Consider the following 15,593-nt stretch of genomic DNA (forward strand, 5'->3'; position numbering starts at 1 on the left):
AAAAAAAAAAAAAAAAAAAAACAGGAACAATATTTCCTCCATGTTTGAAATGCATTAGGTTTTATCACTTAACACTGAATTATCACTAATTGCAGCTGCTATTATTAAATTCATAAAAATAAAATTTAAGAAATCTCACACACCATTGATGCACACGCAGCCTTTATATCATCAGGTTTTGTTTCAAAGCCCAGACTTTGGAGGGCAAGTAGGAACTTTGTGGGCACAAAGGATCCTCGAATCCTTGTCTCAGAGCATTGTATCTGGCAAGGTAGTCATCATCCTCAGCAGTAGTGGTGGCAATAGCTCCTGCTTCCATGCTCTTGTTGCGTATTTTGAAAAGCTTTGATATACAAATCCTACTTAGGTGGTATTTTTCCCCTCAGATCCCATCAATAAACAGGAAAGTGAAGATTTCGATAGAGTTATCAGCTAACCACAAATTTAGATTATGGTTTCTACTCTCATGCCTTGAAACCTTGCTTGGAGGAATCCTGAATACATCTTGAATAAAAGGTGGTATCTTTCAACATCAAGCACTACATCGCTGTATCAGAGGTTATTCTGTTATGACAGTATTAATATCTGTTTACATCAAGGTGCCATCTTTACAATACTGTGATACAGATCACAATATGGTACTGCAGCATCCTCATTCAACAGATGAAACATTTTTTTCAGTATTGTTTGTATGTATAATACAACTTAGTCTACATTTATCTATCAGGTTTCATCAGAGTAAACAGTTTTATGAGAGTCTGGTTTCACTGAAGTCCGTGAGAAAATTGCGATCATCATCAAGAGATTCAGATTTCATTCACTGCTGATTTCAGAAAAGTTCCACTCTTTTAATAGCATTTATCAAGCTTCATTTTTATTGACACAAATTGACAACAGTAACAACTCACCAAAAAAAAATCAGTCCTATTGCTGGAACTGTTGGAAGGCTTGCTCCTACACAGCTAAGACCAGATAATGTCTTAAATGGCATCCTCATCAAGACCAATGCCTGGGAAATCCCTTATTCAATATTAGTTCCAGTTTCTAATAACTGTGTTCCTCAAGTACTTCAGGAATATTTTTTATTAAGAGAGACATAAGTTATAGAACCAGATACTTTCAACGGTATAAAGATGGCATTAGGATATAAAAAAAAAAAAGGTTTCTTGCACATTTCTTCACGTAGAACAACCCTTTGGAGAATTTTCCGACAGAATCATAGAATACCCCAGGTTATAAGGTACCTCAAGATGTCAGCTAGTCCAATCTCCTGTTCGAAGCACGATCATGTGAAAAGTCTACTATTAAAGTAAGCTGTTTTAACACTCTAAAGCTCTCAAGTAACCAAGTTGGCAAACTTAAGTGAGTAACTGAACAACACTGCAATTAAGAGGATCTTTTTTTTTTCCTCATTTTCTGCTCTCTGATTGTAAAAACAAAAAATATACAGTTACTTTTTCCATTATTCACACCTTACCTTGCAGAAACATTGGTGAAATGCATATACGATGATATGACTACCCCTATCCTTCCTTTTCCTCCCTGTATTAGGAAAAAAAGGAACAACAACTCATTTCAGCTATTACTGCACATAATTTGTTTTAATCCATCTACCCTATGTTGAGAAATGTCAAACCCAAGGGAAGAAATGTTTTAAAAGATCAATTGAAGAAACAACTTTCCTCCATCATACTGAATCTTAAATATCAGAGCTTGAAGTCCTTGCATATGTTTCAAAACATCACTGAGCTTATAACTTCCCAACTCATATTCATATTCATAAGCAGTGTCAAGTAAACACAATAAATCTTACATATGACTAGCCATTTTATTATTCTTATTATGTTTCTTACTATTTCTTTTGAACTTGAGACTGAGGAAGAGATTTAAACTTTTCATATTTAATTTAAATCTATGAACCTATAGCTTTGTTTTCTTTCATTTAATTATTTCTTAATAGAACACTAAAATAACAGGTATCTTTTCAAATGAAAACAAAGATATAAATTAAAAAAAAAAATCATGAAGAGTAGCAGGTACATTCTATCAGCTATTTTAATTTAGTACAACTCTTTCCAGAGATCATCACTCAAGACAAGTCTTGACAATGTTGCAATTTCTGGCATGATGTGATACTAAGTATGGATTTTTGGAAAGCATGTTTTTAAGTGAAAATACAGTTATGACCAAACACACATTATGTTCTCTGCACTGTGCTCTTTTACGGACTTTCCTGCTGTTTCATGGACATTTCATGGACATTCACAGACACTTTCACTGTGCTCTTTCATGGACTTTCCTGCTATTGTGTCACCAGGTAAGGGCTGTTCTCCAGGCTGCAGTCCTGCAGCTAATAAGAATCAATGGTGCTTCATACTATCATGGCATTTTGCCTGCAAGCTACAAACTACAGAGGACTATTCAACTTGAATTTAAAAGAAGACTGCGCGTCACACCAGCCTCTGTCATTTTAAAGTAAAATCTGCCAATGATGCAAAGACCGATTAGCCTCATGTGTCACCTCAGCACAGCTGCCAACTCAATTCATATTATTTATTACTAACAAGGCAAAACATCACACAATGATAACAGCATTACTGCAGAGCAGGAGAATTATCCAGGCAGTCAGAACCTGCTCAAGCCCAGGGGTTATTTAATGCCCTGATATCTACTGACTGCAACCATACTCCAGTCTACAGCAATCATCTATTAGTCAGTGCAATTACTGTGCTATATAATCTATATTCTCCGCCACATTTTCCTATATGGCCAGTAAAACAAGAAAAAAGTGATTTGATTGTGCCAGGAATTTCCAAATACTCACTTTTGCTTCCTGAAAGTTGTCTAGACACTTACCTTATCTCTGAGCACTACTCAACTGACTCAAGTAACACCTGTGAGATGTTGCTCCCTTACACAAGACCAGTGAATGTCACAGAATATGAAAGGCTTCTAAGGAGTTTGCAACTGAACTGGAAAATCTCAGGCTTCTAAATAGAAGTAGCACTCACAGAAGTAGCATTGCGCTTTGAATGAAGTGAACTAACATCACTGAACACTATGCCCAGAGTACAAGCAAGAACTTTAATTATCATAAGGAGGTGTATATAAGCATGCAAGGTCAGTGGATTTTTAAACCTTTATAATACTGTCTGTTCAACCTGCAGTTATTACATATCTACGTGAGTATCAATATCTAGTGCTACCAAAACCAATAACAATGAATGATTTAAATCCCTTCTGATCAATAGAAACATTCAATAAAATAGTCTGTGGGTCCATGTTAATCGTACTATTAATATTTTACTTAGGTATCATATAATCCCTTTAAAGTTAATGCTATACATACTGAGGGTTTGCCATACGGTTTTTACATTTTTTTTTTTTTTACAGTTTTCAAATCTACTAATAGATTTTGTTTTTAATATGAGTAAGAATAAAGAAGAAAATTCTTGAATGTGAATTAAAACTGGTGGGAAATGATTATTTATGAAGCTCACTTACTTTGCAGTGGATCACCACCACATGCTGGGGATCGCTGTTGAGCCATGACTCCATAGCCTTGCAGATGGTGCACACCTTATCGAGAGGTGGAGCATGAAGGTCAGGCCAGCCCACATCCATAATCTGCAATGCACAAATAACATTCACAAGAAACATCATATAGAACTATATATTCAAACATTGTGATGGTGAAGAATTTTCTTACTTCTTCTAATCCAAGAGAAACATGTCACAATTACATTACTTTCTAATGGCAAGATGTAAGCAAAATATCTTTGCAGGTCTTCTGGTGTGCATTTGGGTATTTTGAGGTGTTGGACAGCCTTTTTTATTCTCCATATTGACTAGCAATCTCTTCAAAAAGAAGTGCACTGATTTGTCATATAACATTTCTAAAAGTCTTGATTTCTGATTGATTTTTTTAAATTAGATTCAAGTAAATTCAAAAAATATTTAAAAGGTTAAAAATACAGCAAAAGCTTTGGCTGAGCTGGTTCAGTTTTGTGATGGTTTTTAATTATTCTGTGATTTTTTTTCTTCACATACAATGGATTTGGCATCTAAAATTTTTTTCTGTTCACGCTTAGTTGCTTTATAATATGTTTGCTCAACCTGTTCTTATATATGTTTACTTAACAATATTTAAGACTACCAAAAATAGCAATAAAGAATTATTTAATTCATTTGTGATCAATAAAATACAAAATAAAATAGCCTACGGCTCAAAGTTATTACTAATAACATATCATAACATTTTTTCCTTGGACATTGCACATCTCAAGCTATTACTATAAATATACATCTGTGCTACTCTGGCCTTATCATGATTGATCTGCATTTCTTTTTTTAAAACAAACAGAAGTGGAGGGAAGCCTTGAGGAAGAACAAGACAGAATACATTAACATCTAGTTCTCTTCATTAAATCTCTATTATGTAAAGAAGCAGTTGTGAAAGATTAATACAAAAATGAAGTTCATATTTGAACTGAGTTAACAAGTTTCAGCCATCAGACGATATGTTATAATACACAATCTTTAATATCCCATGAGTGCACAAAGTAAGTATGCTTAGAATAAAATTGACTTCACTCAGTAGGAATTTTTTCAGCAGCCTTAGTAAACTTTCTCTTTGGTCCAGTGTGCAAAGTTGTAGAAATAAAAAGAGCTTTGTATAGCATGGCTTTAACAGGCATAAAGCAGAACTTGAGGGAAAAAAAAACAAAATCCAACAAAAACAAAACAAAATAACAAACTAAAAGAGACTCAATATGTGGTTTCCTAATGCCTTCCAAAAGGTTTTATTTCACTCTGTACATCAAGGCTTGTATAGCTTCAGGGCTTATTAGGCCATTTAAGCTGCATTTAACACTAGCAAGAGAGGTATGCCATGGAAGAGAACCAATACCTTTGGGTTAAGCTTGGCAAGGTCATATCTCTTTTCAGAAAGGTTTAACACCTGTTCAGGAAGAAAGAAAGTTAAAAAAAGAACATCAACCATTGAAGCTTCACAATTTATGCAATAAACCACTGTATTTGAAATACATGAACATTACAAGTGATAGTAATAGGACTTCAGGCTGCTGTTTTACTGAACCAAATTAATACTAAAAGTCGTGTAACACAAGCAAATATATTTCAGAGGCCCCCTGTCATTAAGTTCAATAATTATAAGATATCATGAGAGATTTTATCTTACAGTGAGGACAAAAAAAGTCTGCTCTTTTTTTTATGTTTTGTTCTACTCAACGGTATACTGAGAGACCTGGACAACATCCAAAATCACTGTACTAAGCAAGAAAAATAAATAAATACACCTGTGAGGGTAACATCACCCTAATGTATTTGAATTTGAGTGTCTGGCAAGAAAATGTTGCTCTTTAACGTCACTCAGACGTAACACAGATGATAACCATTTTAGAAGCTGCATTATGCTGTCAGAAAGCAATAAAAAGTCCATAAATATAAATGAGAAAGAAGTTCAATACATACTTTATTATTACCTATGGACAAACATATGGACTCTATTTTAATGAGTCCCATCCTATCTGGAATTAGCCAGCACTCGCAGCAGCTCAGTGAAGAAGCTTAGTAAAACAGCCAAGAACTGAACAGGACAAACACAAAAAAAAGCATTTTGCCTCTGGAGACCAGAGCCTGCTGCTCACTGAGGTGGCATTTGAAGCATTTTAATGGGTCATCACCTGATGGACACAGCAAAAGCAAGAAACTATTAAACCACCTGCAGAAAAAAAAAATGACAGTTCTTTCAATAAAAAAAAATCACCTAAAGACAGAAAAAAAACCTGAAAATTAACAAAGAAAATTGCTTGTATTTTAAACTGCGTGTCTGGAAATACACATGGTCATACAGGCATTTACCATTTTTGCAGAAGCCAAAACATAAGAAGAAAGCTTAAAGCATCCTTACAAGATTAGGTTTTTATTCCAATATTCTTCTTGCATTTTAAACAGAACACCACAGAAGAGATAAATCACAACCACAAAAATATATATGTATTGCCTTTCAGTCTAGTTTGTGGTGGGGAGGGTGTTATGTGTACACAACTAAGAAACACTTCTTTTTCTATGTTTTAGTATTTATTACACTCTCTAGCAATTTAGTGGAAAACTGTGTTCCTAATACAGAATTCGTAATATTAAAAAAAACATGCATGCAAGAAATACTTTCCACAGGAAGTGCCTATGGTAATCTCGCAAGAACTTCAATTCTTTATTCATTTTCTTGTATTCATATTTAAGATTAGTTTAAAACTGTTGTGCAACATGGCCCTGGTCATGGTACATATTTGTTATCTGGATCAGATGCCATGTCTCTGTCAAGCTACATAGTAGCAAAGATGAGACTGGGACACTCCAGGAGTTCTCTCTGCCCAGAATGGAGACCAGAAGCAAGAGGAAGCAACATTTCACACAAGAATACAAAACAAAGAGGTCACTGAAGTCTCTGAACAGAAGCAAACACTATAAATAGCTATAAGTGGAAGAATAATTGTATTCTTTTTAGCTGCTGTTTAGTATATCCAAGGTCTATCTATTTGGAAAGATAAGCTTTAGCTTTTAATTTTACAAAACTTAAGAGATTTTGTCCTAAATTTTAGGATCTCATTTAAAAAAAATAGAGATGAAATTCTTTATCTTGTACACAGCAGAAAGGAAGATACCCCTGCCATCCGCCATACGTGAGTCAATCTTGACCTGGAAAGAATCTTTCACAAGGGAGCTAATACTAATTCTCTCACATCACAAAGACCTTAGAAGAAAACCATAGTGATCTTTCAGCTGGTGAAGGCCAGCAGACGTTTATGAAGGCACTGAAGATGAAGACCTTTCAGCCTGCTCCTTAATCAAATGACTAAAAGCACAGCAAGGTTACATTATCCCGAAACAAATATGCTTGTGTTGAAATCATAATGCAATGACTAAAGTGTTTTTATAAATGGCAATAGTGATTTTGGAACCTGTTTTGCTTTTCTAAGAAAGAAAAGACCATGAATTTAGGCAGGAGAATTTGCAGAATTTGCAAATATGTTTGGGATCTACCAAAGTAAAGAGGAATTCTTGCTCATCAGTTGCTCTACATGCTCCTATGTTCATACCTGTCTAGCAAGAGGGAGTTCATTTCCAAGAGCTAACTCTTCAAAGTACTTTGCTACCTTCCATTATTGACGATACAGGAAATGCAATTACAGCTCATCAATACAGCAACAGGCATAACTTGTTCATTTATCACTGCTTTAAGCTCCTAACATGAGAACTGCTTTGAAAGCCATAAATAATAAATACCTCTCCAAAACAGTGAAAAAAAAATATATATGTATTCATATATTTTAAACACCAAAGAGTTTCAAGAAATGACCACAAAATCAAACTAATAAACCTACAAGTGTAATGCACAGCAGGCTTTTTAGTCAATATTACAAGACAAAAACATTACTGAAATTATCCAAAGCATTACCATAATGGTGAATTTATTTAGGGAAATTGAATCTTTCACATTGTTCTTTTTAAGGGATTTTTGTATTACGTATATTTTCAGTACTCATGAAAAACAGCATATTTGGAATCAAGTCTAGGAATCTTTCCCTGCAATAAAATACGCACTCCTTTGTACTTGATACAGGATTCTAATACGTAGTGAATAAAAGGATGATTCATTCTATCCTTCAATTCATCTCACTTTGAAGAGTTTGGGTTTTCAAAAAAAAAGTATTTGTTGTAGAAAGGATCTGTCCATGAAAATATATTGCATGAAAGGAAACATATCAAAGTGTTCCTTGGCTACTTTAGAGATTATTTTTTAACAATGCCAGCACAGGGAATACTTTACCCCCATCTGTTTTTTTCTTTTCTCTGTCCAATTCAAAGACCTATAATTCATGATTAATACATGAAGCAATAAAAATATTTTGCTGTTTCTGACATACAAGTTAGCTTTAGTTCTTCAGTTAATTAGTTCTTCTACAGTTCTGTGTGAATATGGACACATCAGCTGGATCACTGTGGGCAAAAATCCTCAGTTTTTCAACACAACATGACCTCCCTCTGCTGACCAAGGCCACACACAAAAAGAAAATCACACACACACAAAAAAAAAAACCCTACACAGATGGTATACAAATTCAGTTCTGAAAACTTTCATTGTTAACGCCTAATTTCTTCTGAGAACTTGACTCTTTCATTTAAAAAGTTTTTTTTTTTTTTTTTTCCTTTCTTAGGACAACAAAGCAGAGCAAAAATTAGCTTAAAGTATGGAGAGATTTCCATCTCACTGCAAATGATGCTGGTCTTAAACTGTGAAAGTGTAATTTCCTATTATTACAGCAAATGAAATATTTGTGCTTTTTAAATTTCTTATTCATACTCTTTGCAATCGACTGTGACCAAAATAGGCAACAATGTAGTAACCTAATCCTTTAGATTTTTCATTTCCCTTTTATGTCCTTGCTATTGACTGTAGTGACAACTTTTTAGTTGTCTAACTTAGACAAACTAACTTAGGCCCTGTCTAACTAACACGCTGGCCCAATAACTAACTAACTGTCTAACTAAGGCCTTCACCCAATAAAAAATGTTCTCATCATTTTAAGTTGAATTTCTCACTTTTTTTTTTTTTTTTTTTTTTTTTTTTTTTTTTTTGCTAGTGCCTCTGGGACACAAAGAAGGAGTCTTTGTAGCACAAGAAACAGAAGACACAGTTTAAAAGTGAGCTCTCCAGCTCTACAACTTGGCAGCAGTTTGCTACAGGGACTCATAAACTCTGCAAATGGATTTCCAAACATTGGCTGGAAGAAAAATTAAAAAAAGCAAAATGTTGCAACAGCAGCCCCATTCGGATGGGAGGACTGCTTCTTGCTCTAAAAAAAATACTCTACCATATAATATTTTATATTATATAAAATACACATTTATATGTATTTATATATTTTATTTATACCGCTACTCTCTAGTGTGTTACAAGCCCAAAATGTAAAATTGAGCAGGAGCTGAGGGCAATAAAGGCATGCTCTAGTGCTATAAAACAACATTACAAATACTTCAAGTGCATGTACATTTAGGGTGCATAATGTATTTATAACACCTCTGTTTGTGAGAAAAGGATCGTGTATTTTCATTGTTAGGTAGAGGCATTTCAGAAATTAATTTCTGATATAAATCATGTTTCAGCTCCTAAAGCTGTAGATTTGCCTTGATAGTTGACACGTGTTGCCTAAAAATACACTTACTAGTAGTAAGCAAATAAATAAAATATTGACTTTGATTTCAATTCCCATTCAAAGAGCAAGAAGAGACAGTACATGTCATTGGATTTAGACATATTAGGCAGAAAATAGCATTAAAAATATGCATCTCAAATGGGTCATAATAAAAATATATATTATGCATGAAGTTCAGAAATTTGCTCATGACTTAATTTTCTGTAGAAAAATACATAGTAGGAAAAATGTATCTAAATCAATTTAACGAAAAAGAGATGGACTAAACAAGTAGTAGCCCTGCCTTTACAGTTTCAAAACAACAGCAGACAGCTTTGACATGACAGTGAGAGACCAACAGATACCTACCTTAGGTAGGACAAAGGAAAAAAAAAAGAAAAAAGAAAAGAAAAAATTATTCTACTTGGAGCATCTGGAACTTTTAAGAGTATATTTTGTTCAATTAAAATAATCCTTAAAATTAATCTACAGCATTTTAACTTCTGGAACTACCAAGTTGGAGACTGAAGCGCCACCAACAGAAAAGTGCTTTTAGTACCTGTACTTGTTAATGGCATTAAATACATTGAAAATATTGCTCTTCGATCAAGAGCTGTAAACATGGATTACAGAGAAATGAGATGATGTTTGATGTCTAATGATGACTGATGTCAGAACCTATAGACAGTTTGATGTCTAATCATGACTGAACCTACAAGTCATTCTCTTACAGAACAGAGGAGGATGCAGAAGAAAAAAATTATCTTGCCCATACCAAGTAGTTTTCTCCATGTTTGGATTTGAGCATTCGGGTTACATCTTGCAGGTTGTGCAGGTAAGTTTCCTCAGAACAGCTAGCAGGGAAGGATACAGCAATGATCCGCTCTGTGATGTATGTGAGGTCAAGTTCATAGCCTTCCTCCATAATGTGATCAAAGTCTGTGCTTCTGTGAAGAAATTAGATATCAGAGCAGAGCAGCAGAGAATTAACACAGCATCTTAATGGTAAGGAATTGCAACTTGGACTCAAACACTGCAGTTGGCATTTCAGTTCACCCTATTTTCTTTAAAATTGGAATTTATGAAATGCCTATAAAGCTAGAATTACTCAGTGTGGTAAGAAAAGGGAGTTAGACAAAGATCAGAGTTCTTCAAAACTACAGCAGTAATGCAGAAAAAGAGTAAAATGAATGTAAGCAACTTTGACAAACAGCAGACCAAACAATGGGTTCATTCAGTAACAAAAGATAGATACACATAGTGGCATGAATTCTTTTGCAGAGCTTGATACTTTATAATCTGGCAGACTCACCAGTAATCTCTAAAACATACACCGTGCTGAAATCTGTCAAGAGTAAAACTGAGGCAAATCCAAACCTCCTCCTCAAATTGCAACAAACACCAGCATAATGAAATTTATCTCACAAGCTAGTCTACATACATTGTCTAATCTAATGCCAGCTTTTTCTTCAGGCTGAAGACTGAATCTGGCACCTTACCTAGTGTCCTTCCTGATTAAATAATCAGGCAACCAGAGCCATTAAGTTAAGCATAAGATCTGTAAATATGGCTACTTCTTTTCTCAGATAGGTATTGTAAAAGTAACTTTGTAAAACACAACATGCCTTGCACAAGACTGATCTTAGAAAAAAAACAAAAGCATCATAGCATTATGTGACTATTAAGCAAAATATTTAGCAAGTACTTACCGTGATACTTTATCACAATAGAAAGATGAGCTTTTTGAAAAACTGATGGAATTCTGAAAGAAACAGCAGCAGATTGGTCAATTCAATAGCTTTCTTACTGCCTTTCCACCTCCTACCTTTTTAGTAAAATTATTCATAGTTTAACATAGTTTAACCTAAAGATATGTAATGATTGGGGATGGGATTATAACTACATGAAACTCTTCAAAAATGTTATTTTCCACTATTTCTCCATCTCTGTACTCACTAAAGAGCTTCCAACTTTTCATTCACCTTTAGAAGTAAAATAAAATGTATTTTAGTAATTTTGCTCTCTTAACTGTTCTTCATGGCCAAGAATAGTTAAAATGATCAATCACCAAAGTTTGTACTATACAGCTCTGTATTTAATAATACAGAATTCCATAATATAGAATATTCCAACATATGGAATATTCCCCTATACCATGTAAGATACTATAATGTCCCAATGATTTTCCAGGTTATGCTTAACTCTCGATAGAGAATGCAAGCAGATTCATTACCACCAAATCAAAACCAGATAAGAGAAGACATCCAATGGATGCAATGGAGAGAAACAAAGACATCAGCAAGTATAGAACTCAGAAGAATTCTTTAATATCATGCATCGGTAACTCTAATAGAGAAGAGTTTGTTGTTCGTGCTCCTGTTCCAAGTTTCTGCTTACGGTACAGGAAAATGCACTGAAAAGTTAACAGAAAGAAAAAGGTAATGGCTGGAACTCTGACAAACCCTATCTGTTTAATATCTGCCCATGACAAATATTCCCCAACTGAGTAATTCATGCTAGAATGGAATAAGTCTTGGGGCATTTCACACAAGGACGCTATGCATGAAAACCTGGGAGAAGCTAAGGTTAAACCTTTATTTCATCATTTTTTCTTTAAAATATATATTTTATGCACAAATATACGTATAGAATTTAAAAGGACCCTTGCACTTCTAAAGTCTGGCCTGGATAAATTTTTTATCGCATGATCTAAGTAGCTGCAATGCTCTTCAGTCTGTCATTCTGGGTACATTTTTAGACAAACTAAGAAGTTCTAGAGAGCTCCCCAAATCATCAAACTAATAAAAGATTTAAAAGAATACTTTGATTCAGCAGGTGAAACTTTCCATTGTCTTCTTATGGCACACTGTACCACTAAACAACTTAATTCAGAAGGTCAAGATCACCTTGCATATTATACATTAACTAAAATCAAGGACTTGTTGACAAATGATCAAACAGTCAAGAACACACCTACATTTTTCTATATATCCTACAACTCCAATCCCTTTCTCTACTCTTCCATGATTTAATCATCTTTCAGGCATCATCTTTCTTATTTTTCTGTTCTTTGATTTCTTGTATACTAATTACCAGCAACCAAGCCACTAACTTCTCACAGCTCAAACACTTCAGTGATTGCTTCAATGAATTAACAAATGACTTCAAATGCATTTCAAAGCTACCTACTACAAAGTACTGTAAAAGCTTTTTAAAGATTTTGAGAACATATAGCAATAGTATACTGGTCCTACAACAAGGTCCCAAACAGAGGAGGAATCACTGAGTTTCCTCACAACAAGCAATCTGTAAACATGAGCAATGTCTCACCATGCTTCTTACCAAATTCAGCCTTAGCAGCCAATTAAAACAAAACTTGGAACTTATGTAACTGCTTTTCTTTTCTTTTACCATGCATTGTTTTCGGTAATTTCATTGATGAGAGCGGTTTCTTCTTTATCTAGGACTAAGTCATACCAGGAGAATATAAGTTTTATGAAGCATAGGATTCAAAGAAACATAGCAGGCCATCCAGAAAGGGAAGATCATCTCAGTCCATGTATCAGAACAGCTGCCTGCCTTGACGTGCACACTACAGATACATGTCAAAACATTTTGCTAGTCCTTCAAGAACAGAAACATTGACCAAAATCTACCAGAGTGGACAATTACATAAAAAGCCCTGCAAAAACTATACCTGATTTCAACTATGTGTCAAATAAGTGCAGAGGAGGAGAGAAAGAGAAATGAAAATAAATGATTCAAAATGAGACACCTAAGCAAACATGGACAAAAATTCAGCAGCAAGTTATAATTAAGATCCAGAGGGAAAGTACTTGATTTGTTGCTAATTAGAAGAGATTACTCTGAGATTTCACATTTCTGGGGTCTTTCTTTCTTGATCCATGTCCCCATAGTCATTTTTACCTCCTTTTCTTCCTGGGACTGTCAGGTAATGCAGGCACTATATTCAGTCAGATCAGAAGTACGGTTTTGGAAACACAAAACAAAACAAAAAAACATAACCAAACAACAATGACAAAAACTAACTCCTCCCATTTAAGTATATAGTCTGCTTTTATTATTTTTTTCATAAACATATGTGTGCGTCTGTATATATATTTGCATATATATATGCAAATCACTTCTGAACAGTAACATACACAAGTCAGTTATTCCTAAGTACCTAAATGCAAAAAGCCCTTTGGTAATTTAGTTGCAATTGTTCTACAAAAGCCAGCAGGGGGAAGCAATTGCTCTTCAAATGACAATGGTCTTCTCTCCAGCCACAGGATGATAATCAAAGGGCAAATTCACTCCATCCTAGTTACTGAGCCTTGTCCTTTTCTGACTGAAACTCAAGCCATACCAGTTTCCTTCCAATTTTCCTTAATGCTCTTTTTATTGCTTCTGGCTCCAGACAGACTGAGTATACCCAGTCTCAAGAGCACAGCAGAGCTTGGTAACCAATCTTCCTCAAAAACACGGTCAATATTACACTATTTATTTAAAAAACAATCTTCAAGGGAGATGTTTCCCAATTCCGGCATAGAATAAAACTGTCCTGGGAGCTGCCAAAACTAAGCTACATACCCATATTTAATTCTACATCTTTCCATTAGACCACAGCAGCCACTAGAAGACAAGTGTCCCAGCACAGCCTGCTGTCAGTGGTAGTACAGGAAGTGCAAAAGCTATCACATAGCTATTAAAGAAAAGCTATTCTGCTATTGCTTCCAAATGTAACCAGCTTTTGCCTTAAGGCCCTTTATTCCCTATGCTTGCGGCACCATCATCAAGTGTGAAATTGCTTATGGATTACCTGTTCTACCTCAGGAGCAACTCATCTTTTTCTCTCATGGGCTCTTCTTGAAGGTAAGCATTGACAAATGCAAGGGGGTACCTCCACAAGCAGAAACTACTGCTGTCTAAAAGGCAAGTCAGTGAGTAATCTGTGACAGAGGGATGAAGGGATAATTAGGAAGAACATCTTGGATCTATTTAGGATATAATTATTTATGACTATTTTTAATGTTAACATAAGCATCATGAAATTTGATTTGCTATTCTGTACCTAAAATTACATGCATTTTATACAGCTTTTAATTAGCTTACAGAGCTTGTTACCAGAGGACTGCCATAAGCAGCAACATCATACCCACAAATAAGAATATGAATAGTAAAACAGATCATAGATACTGAATGCATTTTATCCAAGTTTGTGATGAGGGCTTTTTTTTTTTTTTTTTTTTTTTTTTCACTTTGCAAACCCTGGATACAGATCAAAAGAAATTCACTAACCTATTCTACAGCACAGTGTAGTTGTAGAACACTACACTTCGGAAGGCAGTGGAAGAGATAGTACAATGAACTACATTGATAGTTGGATTGCTCCACAATGATAATTCCTATCAACACAGTAGTTGCTTTTGGAGCCACAGAGAAACATATGTTTGCATGACTTGGATGAGAATCAAAATTTGAATAATCTTTTGGCCTCTGGCTTTAGAATACTCTCTACTGTGAAAGATTCATGCCTTGTGAATATGGACTCTCTGTGATACTGTTTATCTATTTTTACCATAAATACTGGGGGGAAAAAAAAGCTTTCATTTTGGAGTTGACCTTCTGCAGAAAAGATTTATCATTATTGCTGATGCAAGTAACTATTCATTTGGCTGTGCATTTTATTTTTGTTCTGTATACAATGCTCCATATAAATTACTATACAAATCCCAATGTAGTGTAACAACAGGAGTCCACACAGATGTGCCCCTTACATGTAGCAGTAAATGCACAAGTCATTAATCTCAGATTGCTGTATCTCTACTAGAAATCATTCTAACTCTCTGCTGCTGTCAAAGCTACTCACACAACTCCTCCCTAGCACACTTCAACTGAGGTCAGCTAGGCTCTCCTAAACAGATCTGCTGCTAATCCATCTTCCTAATGTAGCTCATGACAAGTGGGAGTGTGGTGCACTCCAAAAGCATTCCAGCAACCAAACTGGAGGAGCAAGAAGGCATTGAGTGGGGGCAAAGATATCATCTTCCAGCTCCCTTGGATTGAGGTGGGAAGCACCTCTCAGCCTGACAGTTCCTGGGACACCTGGGTCTTCCCTTTTCCTAACATAGAAATTCATAGCTAAGGAACGGCACATTGCTTTCTGCAGTATAGCAAACTTCTGGTACTATGGGTTTGCAACTTAGAATACTGAGTGCACCCAAAAGCTGACATTAAAGCAAGAATGCATTCATATATAATTTTCCACTTATTCCACATCTGGAGTAAAAACAAAGTTTCTAAAGCCTTAATTCTGCAGAAAGGTCACACTGAAGCTAGTCAACAGTGCTAGTCAATGCCATAAAGCACTCG

At 35.0% G+C, this 15,593-nt stretch overlaps 1 protein-coding gene across 2 annotated transcripts in view; it reads right to left on the reverse strand.

Annotated features, from left to right (window-relative positions):
- TNS3 (tensin 3) overlaps positions 1 to 15,593 on the reverse strand; it is a 265,746-nt gene that overhangs the window by 96,268 nt on the left and 153,885 nt on the right. For both annotated transcript variants that reach the window (XM_026033704.1, XM_026033705.1), the window contains 5 exons: positions 10,928 to 10,980; positions 9,994 to 10,165; positions 4,910 to 4,960; positions 3,505 to 3,627; positions 1,478 to 1,542 (listed from right to left, as the gene is read on the reverse strand). In XM_026033704.1, coding sequence (XP_025889489.1) covers positions 1,478 to 1,542; positions 3,505 to 3,627; positions 4,910 to 4,960; positions 9,994 to 10,165; positions 10,928 to 10,980 — 464 coding nt within the window. The remainder of the gene's footprint in view (positions 1 to 1,477; positions 1,543 to 3,504; positions 3,628 to 4,909; positions 4,961 to 9,993; positions 10,166 to 10,927; positions 10,981 to 15,593) is intronic.

The sequence above is a fragment of the Nothoprocta perdicaria genome, unplaced genomic scaffold (assembly GCF_003342845.1).
Source record: "Nothoprocta perdicaria isolate Ctin4 unplaced genomic scaffold, notPer1 scaffold_131, whole genome shotgun sequence".
Lineage (NCBI taxonomy): Eukaryota > Metazoa > Chordata > Aves > Tinamiformes > Tinamidae > Nothoprocta > Nothoprocta perdicaria.